Raw genomic sequence first — 18747 nt, 5'->3', positions numbered from 1 at the left:
AGGCCATGTCTCTATATAACATATTTATATATATATATATACAGTAAATACATGTTTGGGCTGTTAATCAATGTTAATATTTTAATGTGATTAATCACAACTTAATTTGTATCTGTTCTAAATGTACATTAAATTACTACTTTTCAAGTATTTAATATTCTAATCGACATGTGCATGGACAAATATGGATGTTGCATAAAGACAAAATATTCTTGTAAATGTTTTAAAGTAATGATGTTTTTTTTTTTTAATAACAGAAGTAATCAGGACTCCAAACTGAACTTTTGCTATGTTTCTACACGGACGGTTTTAATTGCCGGATGTTGGCATCATGGTGACTTTTGGTGCTGAATTGAGTCTCTTCGCATCAGTGAAAAAAAAACAAAAAAAAACAAAACAAAAAAAAAAAAAATATATATATATATATATATAAATAAAATACAATTGTATATAAATATATATACTCCATCAAGGATTTAATTTTCTTCTCAATTTTAAATCTAAAATTACACATCTTATATTGTCCGTATTTATAAAAGTAGTTTGTGTTTGTCAGCTGAATTAATGTTCTAAGTGAATGTGCTGCTTATAAACACCAGTAACCATAGTAACATCCAATTCCAGTTCCATCCCGAGTGAGACTGCGACTGTACACATTTCCTAATGATCTCAATGAGCAGTTTTGTGTGTGGTGGAACTTCTATGTTGAATACGGTAAATTTCATAAACAGCTTGAGGCACAAGGTGAACTGGAGAAGTTCTTCACCTAGACATCCTGCAACATCTGACACCTTCACCTGAATATTACTGATAGACCATCAGGGAAACATAGCAACCACAATAAAAAAATTATAGCTATAAATACAATAAAATAAATAAATTCTACAGATTTACTTTAGGGAAATTAATTTAACACATGCCCCTACACTTCCAGTAAAATCAAGTAAACATGTTTTGCTGATTTTTTCCCTCAGTGCAGGGAAACGTGTCAAAGCCGTGGTCTGTACTAATCACCCACATGGCCTGGAGTGTGTAGCAGATAGACATGATGCTTGATAGAGATGGAACATTCCCAGTTTTTCTTTACTCTCCACAGCGTTTGCCTGGTGTTCGGTGCGAGCAGAAGTGTGAGACAGTTCCAGCTATGCAAACAAGGTGTGAAGTGTGGCTCAGTCTGACTCCAGAACAACAGAAGTGTGTAGGAGAGCTTTTATTTCCTGTTACTGGGGTGAACTGAGACATCAGGAGAACCCTTGAGAACCGGAGCGCTGGTTCCTGAACACTGGCTGTGGGTTTATAAAAAATGGAATTGTGAAGAATTTGTAGAAAGTCAGTCGGGCTCATGGGACAACACTCTCAGCAACGTTGGGTCGTTCTACTTATTGATGCTATCTCTCACACACACACACACACACACACACACACACACACACACACACACACACACACACACACACACACACACACTCCTGATCTCACATGGCTGATAATGCACAGGCTGCGTGAAAACTCCTAATACATTTTGGAGCAAAAACATCCAAGATGTTTCTTTTTAATATAAGTCGAGACGGCAGGAAGTGTACGAGTCACGCAAGCTTGACTCATTCACACACTCTCCGACTTCACACACACAACGCCCAGAGCTTCAACATCCACTGACCTCACACTCAGCCCATCAAAGCCACCGCTCTCTTTATTTCTCCATCTTTCCTTTACTGGCACACACACACACACACACACACACACACACACACACACACAATTATACACACAAGCAAGTATGTACGTGCACCTATAGTGCAGAGATACACACACTGACATACAGTAATGACAGGCTTGAAAAGGTTAAGGGTTTACAAATACACACTCCATGCTGCAACTTGTGTAATTAAGGTGATATTTAAACACACACACACACACACACACACACACACACACACACACACACACACACACAGTGGGGCATTTTAGCACAGAGATGTGCACAGGTAGATACAGAGTCTAGACACACACACACACACACACACACACACACACACACACACACGATTGGAGGCTAGGTTTAAATTTTGCACTGAATGTAATATTAAATATTATATATATATTAATCTCAGTATATGTTATGAAATGTTTTTTTTTCACCCAGCGCTAATTATAGTTGCAGGTGTCGACACGCTAACACACACCACTCACAAGCAAACACAACCTGTGACTCTGACAATGGCGTGTTAATACTTTTATTTTTAAAAAGAATAAATTCTCTCTGAGTGTTTTGTGATTGGAGTGAGGGAGTAGCGTTGGATTCACATCAGGTGGTGACTCTCACCCTGAGAATGCAGGAGGTCATGTGACCCCTTCGACCTCATCGTTAAACTGTAGTAAACTGAAGACAAAAAAGTGTGTGACGAATCCTTACATACACCAACAAACACCATTCACTTTAACAGGAACTGGAACAGCAGACTTCAGTTGAATCTTCCTTCATAATTATATTATAATTTATAATGATGCATGTTTATATCTGTTTTGCTGCAAGAAATATTGATCTTTATTCCATCAGCACCTTTTTAAAGTCCCACAATGTTTATTTTTATACTACTGGGTTTATTACATTATATACAAAATGTCCCTCACAGTTCCAAACACTAACACGAGCTTGAGTTGTAATGTTAATCCGATTTCCATCTGATACTCAAACTCTATTTTATTTTATACATTTTTTTTTTTTTTTGCAAATAAATCTGTATAGAAAACATTTTGGGGAATTAAATCTTATTTTGATCTTCGTTTGTGCTGCAGTAGAATATTAAATCACTGAAAGCAAAGTACATTTATTTTCTCACAGTAAATTATGTGATTAAAGAATTATAATTAGAAATCTGCTGAAAAAGGATTGTCCAAAATATTCCAACATCATAAAAAGCGTAAGAGCAAAACGGTGCCTGTGTAGGAAACTTCTGTGCTTTTATTCCAAAACACCAGAAATACCAATAATTATATATATCACTGTGATTATTATGATGAGTAAGTGATTATTCAAAAACCCTGATCTCTTCAAGCACTAAATATCCCTTTGGTTTGGTTGTTTCTCAGAAGAAAATGGATTAAAAGTCAGATCTTCAGGCCTGCATGAAGACAAACGTTGCGTCTGATCATATGAAATTGAAGATTTATTAAATATTATACATGATCTCTTGAATTCTGTTCACTGGACATTTTTTTTGTTTAATATTGTAAAAATATCATATGCCGGGTTAAAAGGTTACAGGATTAAATTAATATCAGAACATGAGCAGGATGTGTTCCAGTGAGAACCTGACATGCAAAATGATTCCAACCGTCTCCATCATTATATCTGTAAAGCCTTTACCCTGCTGTGGTGTTGGAGTTCAGCAGGACAGAACTGAAAGCTTCTCACTCTGCTCTGCTCTCAGATTGTTTTTAGAGCTGCTTGATGTCTGGCTGTTTATTGAGACGTTTATTGATCTCCAGACGGCATGTGGGTCGCTTCAGTGTATCGGGTCAGATCTGTCTTTACCGAGCACATTACCGAGGAAACATGTTTCACCCTGATGAATTGGCAATTACACGTGATTTACAGCGAGTCCCATGGCACAGTGTGGACCGAGGACTCCACTTTAGGACTTTTCCTGCGTCTCTTTTGTTGACGTTATAAATGTTAACATCAGATGCGTCTACAGTTTCAACTGGCGAAGTTGTGTTTGTGCTGCTCTTCTATTTCCATGGGAAATAACATTTTATATTTTTTGATCTGTTTGTGTCTTTTGCCGTGAATTTAACACACACACACACACACACACACACACACACACACACACACACACACACACACACACACACACACACACAGAGTCTTATTGCCCTAGGAGGTCTGTGTGAGTCTGTGTGTGTTTTGTGGCTGCCCAGTCTTGAGATAATTATATTTTCAGTGAGGTATGAAGGTGTATTCATCACGCTGAGAGTAATGACGGGTTGGAGAAGTTCACAAACACAAACACACACACTGTCTAGACTAAAGCAACAATAGAGAAATGACTTGGGGGGTTAAAGTGGGGACGAAACAAACAAACGAGGAAAACTGGTCTTTAAATAATAATAATATAATAACAATAATAGACCATAAAGGTTACACATCACCCTGAATAATAACTTGTTCACCTTCTGTGTGTGTGTGTGTGTGTGTGTGTGTGTGTGTGTGTGTGTGTGTGTGTGTGTGTGTGTGTGTGTGTTATTGGTATTCCATAAATGTAAAGATGTGAAACAGGACATGAACCTGATCACAGCTAATTCACTTTATTACACATGATATTAACACTTGCCCAAATTGGTTTTATTAGTATGTAAAATACTCAGTTTGATCTCCAAACAGCTCCAAACAGCTCCAAACAGCTCCACTGTGAAAACTCGGGTTAAAGGAGTTTCGTCGCGTTGTTTTTTTTTTTTTCTTTTTCTTGCGACTTCATTCCAAATTTGTAAATTCTTTAACAAAACTTGTTACTTACGTGAGAAAATGTGGACCATGCTGAATACTTTAATCCTCCTCCTTCTTCTTCTTCTTCTTCTTCTTCTTCTTTCATTTTTTTTAACTAAATGCTAACCCGCTAATCTGCTGAGTTTATGCGCGCGCACGCGCCGCGGCTCGTTTGCACAGCGTTTAGGAGAAATTGTGTGTTTGCGCATTTCCTTTATATCGATTCCCCTTTAAAAAGAAACAAATAACATATATTTTATACGGTTTTTTTCTTTTGCTCGACCTGCATGCAGATGAGAGTTTGGATTTGAAATACTTTTAGTTCTTGTTATTTTCCCGATAATAGAAATAAACACAATTTGCAGGCGACGCGATTTGGCAAACAATAAAAACGCGATGTTCTGCTTTTTAGAATTAGTTTTTTTCTCTTTTAATTAAAGAACTGCAGACGATTTAATGGTGTAAAACAGCAGACTTTAGGCAGTGCCAGGGGCCCACAATGAATCAAATACCTTCTACTTTAAGACTTTAATTGCTTTGTGTTCTTGTTGTTTCTCGCCTGACTGATCAGTTCTTCTGCTCCAACATGTATATTGAACCGGGACACTAATCAGGTCTAATCAGGTCTAATCAGGTCTGGACGTCTGACACGCTTCATGTTGTGTATTTGGTAATAAGGTGTGTATTCAAACACACACACAGACACATCGCCCTGTACACAAAATCCTGACCAAACAGCGCGTTTACTTCCATTAAATAAAACACAATAGTTTATTATTTTTGGCTGTTGCAAAAAAAAAAAAAAAAAAAAAAAAAAGGAAGAATCTGTACCAAATAGTAGTACTGTACACAGAGCAGAAACCAAATTCATTCATTTTTATCCCCGCAGCAACATTTTTTGGGTTTTTGTTTTCTATTCTAAATCTATATTCACAACAGACATTTAATAATAAATGTATAAGCAGTAGAACTGCAGCTGCTCAGTTTATGTACATTTTCCCTCCAACTGCAGCTACAAGCAAGACATTTTCATCACATGCGCTGTTAAAGTGATCTTTTTTTACTTTTTCTTTTTGAAACCAAAGGCCTGGAAGCCTCTACAAACCTGGAGATGAGATTCAGGATTCAGACACATATTTACACCGGAAGTCCAGTCACTGAAAGTCTAGAAGGTGAAAAAAAATCGAGCTTAATGATGATGTGTTTGTTGTTTGTATGTTGTTGTTGTTTTCTTGGTCTGAGTTCCAGCCAAGCCGCCGCGCAACACTTTTCTGTGTAAAGTCCATCTTCTTCTTGTTGAAAACAAACTCCATCTGGACGGCGATTAGGAGGAGCAAGAGGAGGACGAAGATGATGATGATGATGATGATGATGAGCCTCAGTGGTGCTTTAAATCTTTCGCCTGTATAGCGCCAGGTTTCATTTGGAAGAAAATAAAAATAATTTTACTACTAATAAAAAAAAAAGATGTAGTCCAGGGATTCCCGAGATATCCAGTCATTAATTTCTCCGTGCGCTTTTATTTATTTTATTTTATTATTTATTTATTTATCTGTGACTGGAAAATAAAATCAAAAACATGTCTGTTTCTGGAAATTTGTTCTTAGTTCTTAATTATTATCATTATAATATTGTTAGAATTTGTAAATTGCGCGTTTTGTTCCCTCCCGTCATCCTGCGCGTCTAGACGGGTCTGTCCACGGCGTACTGACACGCGCTGAGGTTCGTGGCTGCGTTCTGGACTCCCGCGTAGCCGAAGCTCGAGTGCTGCTTAGCTTTGAGTCTCAGACTCGCCAGGCTGGAGTTACACGTGTCCCGGTAGACGTAGGGCGGGGTCGGCGGGGCGTACGGACACGCAGTGGCGGGGGAGTTGAGAGACGCGTTGCCGAGGTTGTTGAGGTTGTTGAGGCCGTTGAGGCCGTTGAGACCAGACGCGGGCACGGCCATGCCGGAGCTCATGCTCATGCTCATGGAGGAGATGGAGCTCGGCGCAGGGGGAGGCGGTGGAGGCGGCGGCGGCGCGGCGGAGAACATCGCCTGCGAGGACAGCGGGCTGATGGAGTTCATGGAGTTGAAGAACGGGAAGCTCTTGGCCGAGAGCGAGGCCGGACCGAGCCCTTTAGCCGCCGCAGCCCAGTTGTTGTACGTGTAGCTCGGGTACACGTCGTCGTAGGGCTGCACCAAGCCGTTAAACTGCGCGCCGAAGCCGTTCTTACAGAGTTCGGCCTGCTGGTTCCGCTCGCGTTTCCGCCATTTAGCGCGACGGTTCTTAAACCAAACCTGGAAACAAACCAACCAAAAAAATATATAATTAAACAAACAAACAAACAAATGAAATCTATTTAAATAGCATAATTTACAGAATCACTGCGCATTTAACAACAAAAACCCGTTTTGTGTCCATAATTATGCGCATATACATGTGTACATAAATCTAATTAAAATAATTATTTAACATATATTTATAGTTTAAAATATACTGTCATATAATTATTATATAATATAAAATATAGTGTTTATTTCTGAGTGTTTACTTTCCTCAACACCTTTAATTTAATAAACACTTTGCATTAAAATGCCAGTCATAATGCAGATGTGCGCTGATGTTTCGCTAAATCAGGTTCAGAATTGTATTTAAATGATCAGGTTATTTGTTTATATATTTATATATAATATATATTTTTATATATAAGTATGCAGGAGGACATTTCACAGGTTTTTTATTAGCTGTAATTACACACTGTAAAAAATAAGAATTCTATAAAAGTTTGGTGAATTTGGACTGATGTTCAGATGATCGCGTGCCCATGAAAGAAAAAAAAACTCCACACTGGTCTTTTTAAAGTTCAGATCTCAAATAGATGAATTGTTGGTGTGAGATTTATAGACTCACTCATTTCTCCTTCTGCTCAATAACCGAGCTGCTCTTTATCAGTGTCTCATTTCACCCAAATCCCAATACACGTCCAGCTTCAGCTGTCAGTGTGTGTATTCCTCCTCCTCCCTAACGCCCAATGTGTATTCCACCTCCAAAACCCCTGTCTGTGTTGTGTGTGTGTGTGTGTGTGTGTGTGTGTGTGTGTGTGTGTGTTGCCTTCATACACACTCTGACCTTAAGCACACAACATGGGAACGGCAATCACAAAAAAACACAAAGCTTTACACCTCTTTCACACCGGGTGTGTGTTACTCCATTAGAGCCGCTGATGGTGTGTGTGTGTGGTGTGTGTGTGTGTGTGTGTGTGTGTGTGTGTGTGTGTGTGTGTGTGTGTGTGTGTATATGTGTGTTGACTGTAAAGCTTTTCCCGCCCTTAATAAGCCCAACACCAAACAAATTTAGACTCATTGACCTTAATTAGGTTTTAATAGATTTCTTTTGACCTGTAATTTCAAGTGGGACTGAAAAAAAAATCCGATTTCACCAAAGAAATTTCCTCTGATAATAAAATAATAACCAGGAAGATCTGACTAATCATAATAAAGATTATTATTAATTCCATATGCATTACATGATATACATTTTTAAGATTTATAATTCAATATTCACATAGCAGAGGTGTTGAAACTGAATTTACTGATATATTAGTGTTATTTTAAAGCCTGTAGATAATTCGAGTCTTCACGCGAATGTAACATGATTATTGCTTTGTTTTTGTTTTTGTTCATTATAATTTACATTTGGGATTAAAAAAGTAACCCATCTGTCTATCCTGTTTATTTTGCTTCTGTTTTCTATTTTTTATTTTGGTTTAAAACCAGACATGTTGATGTTCAACTTATTTCTAAACTAAAATGTTCTCATTTAGCGGCTTTTCTCCAAGATTCAATCTCTCTCTCTATATATATATATTTACATTATTCTCTATGGATGGAAAAAGAAAATCCATGAATTAAGAAAAGAAGTGAAAACACTCAGCTGTAGAAGTAGACTTGATCTGGCAGAAGAAAAGCGCTACAGTAGCGATAACTATAGCTATAAGATATGTTTATTTTAAAATATTTATTTATTGAATAAATCTGTTTTGGGGTTGAGCTGGTAAATATAAATATAAATATAAACATAAATATAAATATAAATATAAATATAAATATAAATATAAATATAAACATAAATATAAATATAAATATAAATATAAACATAAATATAAATATAAATATAAATATATTGCATCGTATAAATTAAAAAAGTGACGATAATGTTACAGTTCACGCGCATTTGCGTTTTAATTTTAATTTTCTAATAATTGAATGCATGTGTTTAGTAAATGATGGCTTTACCCGGACTCGAGCCTCCGTGAGGTTGGTCCAGACGGCGATCTCCTCGCGCGTGCTCATGTCCGGGTAACGGTTCCGCTGGAATGTGGCCTCGAGCTCCTGCAGCTGCTGGCTGGTGAAGTGCGTCCTCTGCCGCCGCTGGCGCTTCTTCTTCGACGGGTCATCGGAGGAATCTTCGTTTTTACTTTGGACTTTTTCTTTTTCTACAGAAGCAAAAAAAAATAAAAAATATATATAAATATATATAAAAAACCCAAAAAGAATCCCCCCCACCCCCTCCCCCAGATAAAGAGGCCCTTTATTAGCGAGCTGAGGCTCAGAAGCGAACACGCGCTCAATTACGCGCCACATCAAGCGTGTAAAAGCTTCGGTTTCAAATAAATAAATAAATTGCTTTCCAATTCACAATGCTCTTTATTTACACTCCACACACACACACACGCACGCACACACACACACACACACACACACACACACGCACACGGTGCGATCCAATTTACACAATAAATACACCATTACTGCAGCACCGCAAACCAGATCTTCTCCATTCGGATTGTCTCAAGAGGCCGAGTTCCTCAAAGAACCTCCAGAGACCTTCACGCAAAAACATCCTTCAATAAATAAAGAACCCAAAGGTTTCCAAACCCGGATTCGATCGGAGATCAGATTTATAACCAATTATTTACCAAGAATTAAATACATTAAAAAACTGTGTTTACAGATAAAAGTCGGCGTGAAGGTTTTTAAGTCTTTATTATGAATTAAAAAAATAAAACAATATTTTTTTTACACTTAAACACACACACACACACACACACACACACACACACACACACACACACACACACACACACACACACACACACACACATTTCAGACAGATCACTGCAAAGTCCAATAGAAATTATCTTCAAAAGTTTATTTACAAAAGTTTGTATTTGTCTAAATAAACTTTTGAAGATCATTTCTATTGGACTTTGCAGTGATCTGCACTTTTTTGTTAAAAACTATTTATCTTTCTAGAACAATAAAATGTGTGGTAGATTAAATATCGGACGCGGGTCATGACACCAAGTTTCCTCATGTGAATTAAAAAGAGAAAAAGCAGAGTTCCGTGTACACCTCCACTCCATCCCCAGAGTCATCATTATTACAATTATTATAACTATTATATTTGATCATTATTATCATTTAGTCGGTTAAAAGAGCGCATGCGCGTGACCGACAATTAACTAAATGTTAAACAAACAGTGGAAATGTTCCGTCTTTAACACTTTCAGAGCAAAATTCAACACTTTAGGTGTTAATTCCATCCGTGTAGGTGGTGAGATCTCTCTCTCTCTCTCTCTCTCTCTCTCTCTCTCTCTCTCTCTCTCTCTCTCTCTCTCTCTCTCTCTCTCTCTCTCTCTCTCCGGTTTCTCTCATGGTTCCTGCTCGTACCTGCGGCTTCGGGACTGTGTGTGTCCGTGTTCCCCTCCACTCCGTGTTTGGTGGCCATGTGGAAGGCCGAGATCAGTTTGGAACCTCCTGAGATGGGATGGTGGTGGTGGTGATGGTGGTGGTGATGATGTTCTAAACTCAGCGGATCCTTCATCGAGTTCATCGAGCGTTAAAAATGTAAGTCGCGATTTCGGCTAAAAGGACTGAAGGAAAAAACTCCGGAATGGGAAGAAGATGGAGAGACACACGGCGACCGTGTGTGTGTGTGTGTGTGTGTGTGTGTGTGTGTGTGTGTGTGTTCGTCCGCTTAGCAGATCCTTCTTCACTCAGATCAGATCTCCTTCTTCACAAAAAAACAGAAAAAAGTAATCTTTTCCAGCTCAGCCCGCAGATGAACCCTGAACAGTGGGTGTGTGCGTGTGTGTGTGTGTGTGTGTGTGTGTGTGTGTGTGTGTGTGTGTGTGCCGCAGTAACTGAGCGCAGACTGACAGAGACAGGTAGGAGATATTATATCCACACACACTCTCTCTCACATACATTTCTCACTCTGCCATCTCTCCCTCTCTCTCCTCTCTTTCAGCTGTTCTTCTGCTTTTGCTGTCCAACTCTCTCTCTCTCTCTCTCTCTCTCTCTCTCTCTCTCTCTCTCTCTCTCTCTCTGACGTCACATAAGCTCCTCCTATCGTTTTTGACAGGTCATTAAAGTCCACATGATGGCTTCAGCGGCCAATAAGAGGAGTTTGTGTCTTTGTGTGTATGCGGTGTGTGTGTGTGTGTGTGTGTGTGTGTGTGTGTGTGTGTGTGTGTGTGTGTGTGTGTGTGTGTGTGTGTGTGTGTGTGTGTGTGTGTGTGTGTGTGTGTGTGTGCGTGTTTATATGAAGATTTTAGAGGCCACACTGATGTTCCCACAAAACACAGGAAGCCACTTTAAAGCAACCAACTTAGAAAAAAGGAAGAAAAAAAAAGAATCAATCAAGAAAGTCGCGTCATAAATGTCACGTGAAATGTGCAGCCACGCGATTTTTAGACACCGTGATTTTTCCATTTTTTTCTTTTTTACACTATTCACTTTTCTCTACGTGTGATTGCATCAGGTGATTAGTCACGTGTTTTTATTTGCCACATATTACTTCACGAGCTCATAAGAGTCTGATGATGTAAGACGTATATGAAGAAGAAGAACAACAAGAAGGAGGATGATGAAGAGGAGGAAGAAGCTCACAAATGTTGCCTAAAATTGTGTCTCACTTCCTGTTCTTGAGAAATACTGGTGCATTATGGGTATTTTGCAGATTTTGGGGAGTATAATTTTATTGATTTTACTTTCTTCTTTTCGATGTGGAATTAAAAACTCTCCAGAAATCAGGCAGAACATCATTTGTAGGGTCTCAGTGAATTCCTGAGCATCCGTGAAAGTGGAACTGTCTCGATGTGAGTTATTACTGAGTTATTACTGAACCTTATCTCTTCTAACACACCATCACTGTGTCCTCCACAACACACAGCTTCAGCCAGACGTGTTTAAGAGACACATTGACAGTGAGGAGACACTTCAGTGCTCTAGGTGTTCATTCCTCACTCTACGTGTGGAGTTTTGTCTAGATCCCGTGGCCTCGGGGCTGTCTGGCTTTCTGTGCTCCATGTTTGGAAGCCATGGAGCCAAATTCACAAAATTCCCTGCATTGAATTGAAACATATTCATGATCCTGAGTCTCGATTCTCAAATCTCTTCTCCTTCATTATTACAGTTTAATAACACATTATAACAATATTATTATCTGTACATTATTACTCTATCAAGACTGGTCTATCATGTTTGTGCGCACACACACACACACACACACACACACACACACACACACACACACACACACACACACACACACACACACACACACACACACACCTTACGCTGTCAAGCTTAAAAAAAAATGCCATTATTAGACGATTAGTCATTGGACTGAGTCTCGGTGCTCTTCTAGGAAAAGATCTGATTTAAGATTTGAGACATTAAAGTTTAATTTGCTCTGAAATGGTGCGATTGATGATGATGATGATGATGATGATGATGGTGGTGGTGGTGGTGATGATGATGGGATCTACATTGCCTTTCAATCTAGAGAGCATATTTTTGTCTTCCAAACAATTTGCTAAACATCTCAATTGAAACTATAAACAGACTCCTGAAGTTCTGCTCCTTCTCGAATTTACTCTGAGGAGATTTTGAGAACCACATGTGAGCTAGAGTGACTTCCTCCTACTTTCATAACAAGCAGTCTTATATTGTTTGCTGGAGTAATTTATGTTAATGAATGAGCTGTGGATTAACTGAAGTTCCTCAAATCGAATCGGATCAGAACTGTACATTAATGTGATTAAAGGGAATAAAGAAGAAGAAGAACCACGTCATTTCTTTTTACATCTTAATACATTTTAATTCTTTTAATTCATAATGCATTTCTTTCTTTCTTTTTCTTTCTTTTTTTTTTTATTTCTGCATCCAGGACTGAGAGATCCCCCTGGTCTGTTCCAAAAAGTCTTTTCCGTGCCCTTTATTTGCCTTCCGACAGAAAAAAAAGAATCCAGAAAAGGCGATGTTTCAGAAGAGACTTAATCAATCTGAAAATCTGTAAATACAAAACTCACCTGAATCTGAATCTGAATCTGAATCGCTCTGTTTTACATTCACACTCTTAATTTTGTATTTCTATTTAAAGCTGAAACGCTGAAACGGAACTAAAAAACGAAATTGTTTAGTTACTTTTCGCCATCAAATCGAATAAAACAATCAAATATTTTATTCTTCTCCTGGTGTAAAGATATTCATCCAAAACCAACAGAAAAAGATTCTGGATGATCAATTTAAAGCGTAATTAATAACAATAATAATTATTATAAGACAGACAGTAATGGTCTTCTACTACTACAAATATTAATATTAATATTAATATTAATATTAATATTAATATTAATATTAATAATAATATTAATAATAATAATAATAATAATAATAATAATAATAATAATAATAATAATAAGGCTCTTAAGTGTTTACCGCGTCATAGTTCGGAACCGATCCGACAAAAATACCCGGACAGAACTGTGTATTTTTGGGTTTATTTTTTTTGTCGGCTCGGTGGTGGATTATTGCTCCGTATTCAGGATTTGAGGATGCTGTGGATTTACACGCGCGCTAATTACCGATTCAGTCAATATTGAGCGCGAGGACAGAGGCTTTTCCGCAGGATTACTGAGCACAGCACATTCCGCCATTACTCTATTCCCCTTCAGCATGCAGGATTTCAGTACACATTTAGTTTCTCCCCCCTGTGGGGTCGCATTTATTACTCAGAGAAAGTAATCACGTCTCCATCACCACGTGATTTTCATCTTTTGATTTGATCGTTTTTTTAGTCTGTCTCTTTTACACACTGACTCATTTTCTGCGAATTTTATTTTTACTTGTATAGTTTATAAAAATTAGTCTGTATAATAAAGGACTGGAACTCATAATTATAATCAGAGCGAGTGTGTTCATTAGAAATAAAAAATTCTATTAGTTGTTTGTTCATTTTTTCGTCTATTTCCGCTCTTCGTCTCTACAGACCTCAAATAAACCACTTTTTATACATGTCAAGAAACACAACGCTTTCGAGGAACAAAGAAATCAATTTTACGCAAGAAACAAAAATGTGGAATAAATAAAATTTGCGATTTTTTAGTATTTATTCTGTCCCTCCATTCTGGGATGCGGTGTTCATCTTCAATCATATACAAAACATACACACAAAAGTATTGTCTAAAAAACAAACAAAACACACACACACACACACACACACACACACACACACACACGAAAGAAAGAAAGAAAGAAAGAAAGAAAGAAAGAAAGAAAGAAAGAAAGAAAGAAAGAAAGAAAGAAAGAAAGAAAGAAAGAAAGAAAGAAAGAAAGAAATTCACGCGCGCGTCTTATTCCGTTTCTCTCTTACTGACCACCAGGGGGCCATCTGTCACTATAAACCCACACACACACACACACACACACACACACACACACACACACACACACACACACACACACACACACAGACGGCTCAATTCAACTCAAATTGTACTTCATCACTGATGAAATGAAAATAAATAATTTACTGAATAAAAAACAAAGAAAAGCAAAACGAATATAAATAAATATAATAATAAACTGCCGATGCGTTTACTCAGACAAAACAACAAAATAAAAAATAATAATAAAACAAAATAATTAATAAATCATTTGTCACACACACACACACACACACACACACACACACACACACACACACACACACACACACACACACACACACACACACACACACACACACACAAGAAAGACACTGATATTAAACTAAAAGTCAAAACATTTTATGATTTTCTGAACGAAATAAAGTAAAAGGTCTGAGATACAAATACACTTTAGTCAATAAAATACTGCAATGAATAAATGAATGAATGAATAAATGAATGAATGAATGAATAAATGAATAAATGAATAAATGAATGAATGAACTCTGTGTGATCAGATGGAGAGGTGATGTGGACGGAAATCTCAGTTCGGGAGCTTTAGGCTCAGAATGAGTGAGTGTCAGCAACCGCCCATAAATATGTAAATAAATAAATAAATAAAAAAAGAAAGAAAGAAAGAAAGAAAGAAAGAAAGAAAGAAAGAAAGAAAGAAAGAAAGAAAGAAAGAAAGAAAGAAAGAAAGAAAGAAAGAAAGAAAGAAAGCAGTTGTGGTACTCACCCAGCTGCACACACGTTGACACAAGTTTTCTGCAGTGAGAATCCATTTAGTTTATTGTTCACAAATCTGCAAAGAAATAAAAAAAAAAACATGCAGACATTTATTAGGACATAAATAAATAAATAAATAAATAAATAAATAAATAAATACATAAATAAATAATACGCGGTTTGAGTGAAGTTTAAACCGGAAATGCGTCACGTTTTTTTTTTTTCATTTGTTTTGAAACCCCTGCGAGACCGCGCTAATTAAGGTGGAGTGTGTGCGCGCCGTGATCTGTGCACATGTGCATGCATGCATGAATACCTGTGGTGTGTGTGTGTGTGTGTGTGTGTGTGTGTGTGTGTGTGTGTGTGTGTGTGTGTGTGTGTGTGTGTCAGGGTACAAGAAGTCGTTGGAGTGAAAAAAACAGCGGGATTAGTGTGTGATTGAGATGTCTGTCGGACTGATATTACTAAATTCATTATGTCTGTGCGCGCGCGTGTGTGTGTGTGTGTGTGTGTGTGTGTGTGTGTGTGTGTGTGTGTGTGTTGAATAACACACAGATGGCCTTTATTAGTGCGGCGCTGCTCTGTTTGATTATGATAATCGACAGCAAGAAGTCTGCCCGCTATTAACACACACACACACACACACACACACACACACACACACACACACACACACACACACACACACACACACACACACACACACGTTTGTGTCTATGAGTAAAGATTACTGATCAATAATACCTAAAGTAGGATAAGTCATATAATAATAATAATAATAATAATAATAATAATAATAATAATAATAATAATAATAATAATAATAAGTAAAATATATGAGGTCATTCGATCAGTTAAAACAGTAGCGCGGTTTTGGGAATCAGTGACGAAATGAATAATCACTGAACAATAAATAAAATGCATATTTGAGTGTTTTCATTTTCCTTATTATTAAACACAATTAAAATAATCGCTTGCAATTAAATTGTAAATAAATATTTTATCTGCTACTGATGTGCCAGCAATTATATTATATTATAATTATATTAACTCTGTACTTATTCAAATTTACCTTCTATTCTATATAATAATATTATGAATGAAAATGTATATATTTTTTTATTTAACTTTTACAGGTCGCCTGTTGATTCATATAAACTTCAGCAGTGTTTTTACCACGTGATTCATTTATAAGTGTATTTTATTTATAGAATCTAATGTAGCGCTCTGTCATGTCTATCTATTTATACTATTCTACTTATAACAAACAAGCAAACAAATAAATACATTAACTAACAAAGATGAAATAAAACGGAAAGTTTGTGCATTTTGCCCAAATAGAAACGGATAGTGGAAAATTAAATAATAAAAAAATAGTTTATAAACTGTTAATTTATAATTGTATATATATAATTAACAATAAACAAATCGAAAACGACGTTTTTCTTTTATTTGCTTTACATAATCAACATTCACGTTTTCTTTGTAAAAAAAAAATTCCTAATAAATTTTTTTTACGCAAAGCAAACAAAAATTGTACCTCAGCGTATTTTTCTTTACACCAGGTTACACTTAAGTGTGTGTGTGTGTGTGTGTGTGTGTGTGTGTGTGTGTGTGTGTGTGTGTGTGTGTGTGTGTGTTATATGTATTAAAGTGATCATAAATGGGAGTTTAATTTCTGCCAGCAAAATCATTTCATAACCCACTTCATCTTCCACAACTGTGACGTTCATTAATGCAAAATATAAAAAAAATTTATTAAAAAATTGTGATTGTTTATGTTGCACGTGCCGCAGTTTACTTTAAATCATACTGAGATTTATTACAATTAAAACATATACGTTTTTAGTAGTGTTTTTTCCAGACTTAACTAAACTTGTGTCTATAGTTTGTGTGTAGTTATGCTGTCTGTGTGTGTGTGTGTGTGTGTGTGTGTGTGTGTGTGTGTGTGTGTGTGTGTGTGTGTGTGTGTGTGTAAAAGTTAATCAGCTTCCTAACTGCTAATTTAGCACTAAATGCACCGCTGTATTAAATGCATGAATGAGAGAATATTATAATGTGTAGTAGATGATGGATGTGGATTGTTCTGAATCCTCATTAACATTCATACAAATAAACAAACATACAAACAAATAAACAAACAAACAAACAAACAAAAAAAGAAAAAGAAACACATCCCATCCCGGACCTTTGCACTCACCCGCACTGAACCGTCTCTCTTTCACACTCCGTCTCTCTTTCACACTCCGTCTCTCTTTCTCGCGGGCGCGCACGTGTGCGCGTGTACGTGTGCGTGTTTACTCGGGTCAGTTTCTTTTCTTCAGAGAGAATAATTCCACATTTGCGACATAAACGTTCTCCTGCAGCTCCAGTTCCGCTCCACTCCTCCTGTCCACGGTGCTGCGCGCTCTGGCTGCGTCTCGTGGCGTGTCGTGGCGTGTCGTGGCGTGTCACTCGGTGTGTGTGCGAGTGTGTTTCTGTCCACAAGCGCATGAGTTTCGCTGCGGGATGAAAACACGGCGCGAGACTTTTAGCAGGTCTCTCTCTCTCTCTCTCTCTCTCTCTCTCTCTCTCTCTCTCTCTCTCTCTCTGGAGTGCGTGGGACTGCGGCAGCAACTTTTATTTTCCTACACACACACCACACACACACACACACACACACACACACACACACACACACACACACACACACACACAGTAAGAGAACAGACGAACGCTGCACGTTCCTCCCTTGCGAGAGCTCTGACTCACAACCAGTGGGCGTGAGCGCTTGCGCGTGCGTGTGTGCGTGTTTGTGTGTGTAGCGCGTTGTCTCTATAATTAGGTTGAATTTAATAATGTAAACAATAATTAAAAACATGTCAATTACATCCTTTTTTATGTTTTTAAAACCGAAAATTGAAATAATTTCAAAATTTCGTTTTGGGAAATTTTTCCTTTTTATTTATTTTTATTTAGTGACGAACAACTGATTTATTATAAATAATTATTTCATTTTAGAGTCGCCTTTGCTTTAAAAATGTGTTTTGAGTCTACGATTTAACGATAATATTTAGTAAATGTTTTTATAATAAAGAAAAAAATCTAATTATTCTGCAATCCGACAGGAAACTGATGCCTTTGTATAATTAGGTACTATTTTAATCATACTATATATATATATACACACACACACACACACACACACACACACACACACACACACACACACACACACAAATTACGCACACCACGTGCACCGTGATTGTGTAAAAAAAATAAAAATAAATCGATCCTAATTCCCGCGGGATATTTGAACAATTTATTTGTAAAACAGACCGAAATTCGATACAATTATCGAAAGCAGATTTAAACGGATCATATTTGCAGAACTGTGTGAACCGATGGTGATGTTTAATTCAGAACATTAAAGCGAAGTGACGCTCCGGTGTCGCTTCTTAATTACAAACACATGTAAAGTGGAATTTAACGAGTCCTTTATAAATGTGAGTAGAATTTAATTTGATAAGTAGTGTGTGCGTGTGTGTGTGTGTGTGTGTGTGTGTGTGTGTGTGTGTGTGTGTGTGTGTGTGTGTGTGTGTCTGTGTGTGTGTGTTTAAGGCCCACGCAGATGAAGTGAAGTGAAGTGAACAGCTGGCTGGGATGTAACACGCTCTGTAAAGATCCGGAGGCTCATTTTCATCTGAAGCAAAGCCTTAATCCTTTTTTAACATTTTTGGTCATACATCCATTAAAGCGGTAATTAATGAGGGAGTTCCCACAAGCGCC

The 18747-nt window shown here is 37.4% G+C and overlaps 1 protein-coding gene across 4 annotated transcripts; it reads right to left on the bottom strand.

The window, feature by feature from the left end:
- Positions 1 to 4897: 4897 nt before the first annotated feature.
- pitx2 (paired-like homeodomain 2) lies at positions 4898 to 17728 on the bottom strand. 4 transcript variants are annotated; one of them, XM_083559849.1, is made up of 4 exons: positions 17205 to 17728; positions 14990 to 15055; positions 8771 to 8970; positions 4898 to 6772 (listed from the first exon to the last, which is right to left on the bottom strand). In XM_083559849.1, the coding sequence occupies exons 2-4, from the start codon at positions 15033 to 15035 to the stop codon at positions 6176 to 6178; spliced, it is 843 nt and encodes a 280-aa protein (XP_083415975.1). In that variant the 5' UTR covers positions 15036 to 15055; positions 17205 to 17728; the 3' UTR covers positions 4898 to 6175. The 4 variants fall into 4 exon arrangements, with proteins under 4 accessions (XP_083415975.1, XP_083415973.1, XP_083415974.1 ...); XM_083559847.1 differs by having other exon boundaries at positions 17180 to 17712; XM_083559848.1 differs by having other exon boundaries at positions 17168 to 17606.
- Between the last annotated feature and the right edge of the window lie 1019 nt (positions 17729 to 18747).

Source organism: Silurus aristotelis (genome assembly GCF_946808225.1).
Source record: "Silurus aristotelis genome assembly, chromosome: 14".
Classification (NCBI taxonomy): domain Eukaryota; kingdom Metazoa; phylum Chordata; class Actinopteri; order Siluriformes; family Siluridae; genus Silurus; species Silurus aristotelis.
The sequence above is the reverse complement of the archived record's forward strand: the minus strand, read 5'-3'. Positions and strand labels throughout refer to the sequence as shown.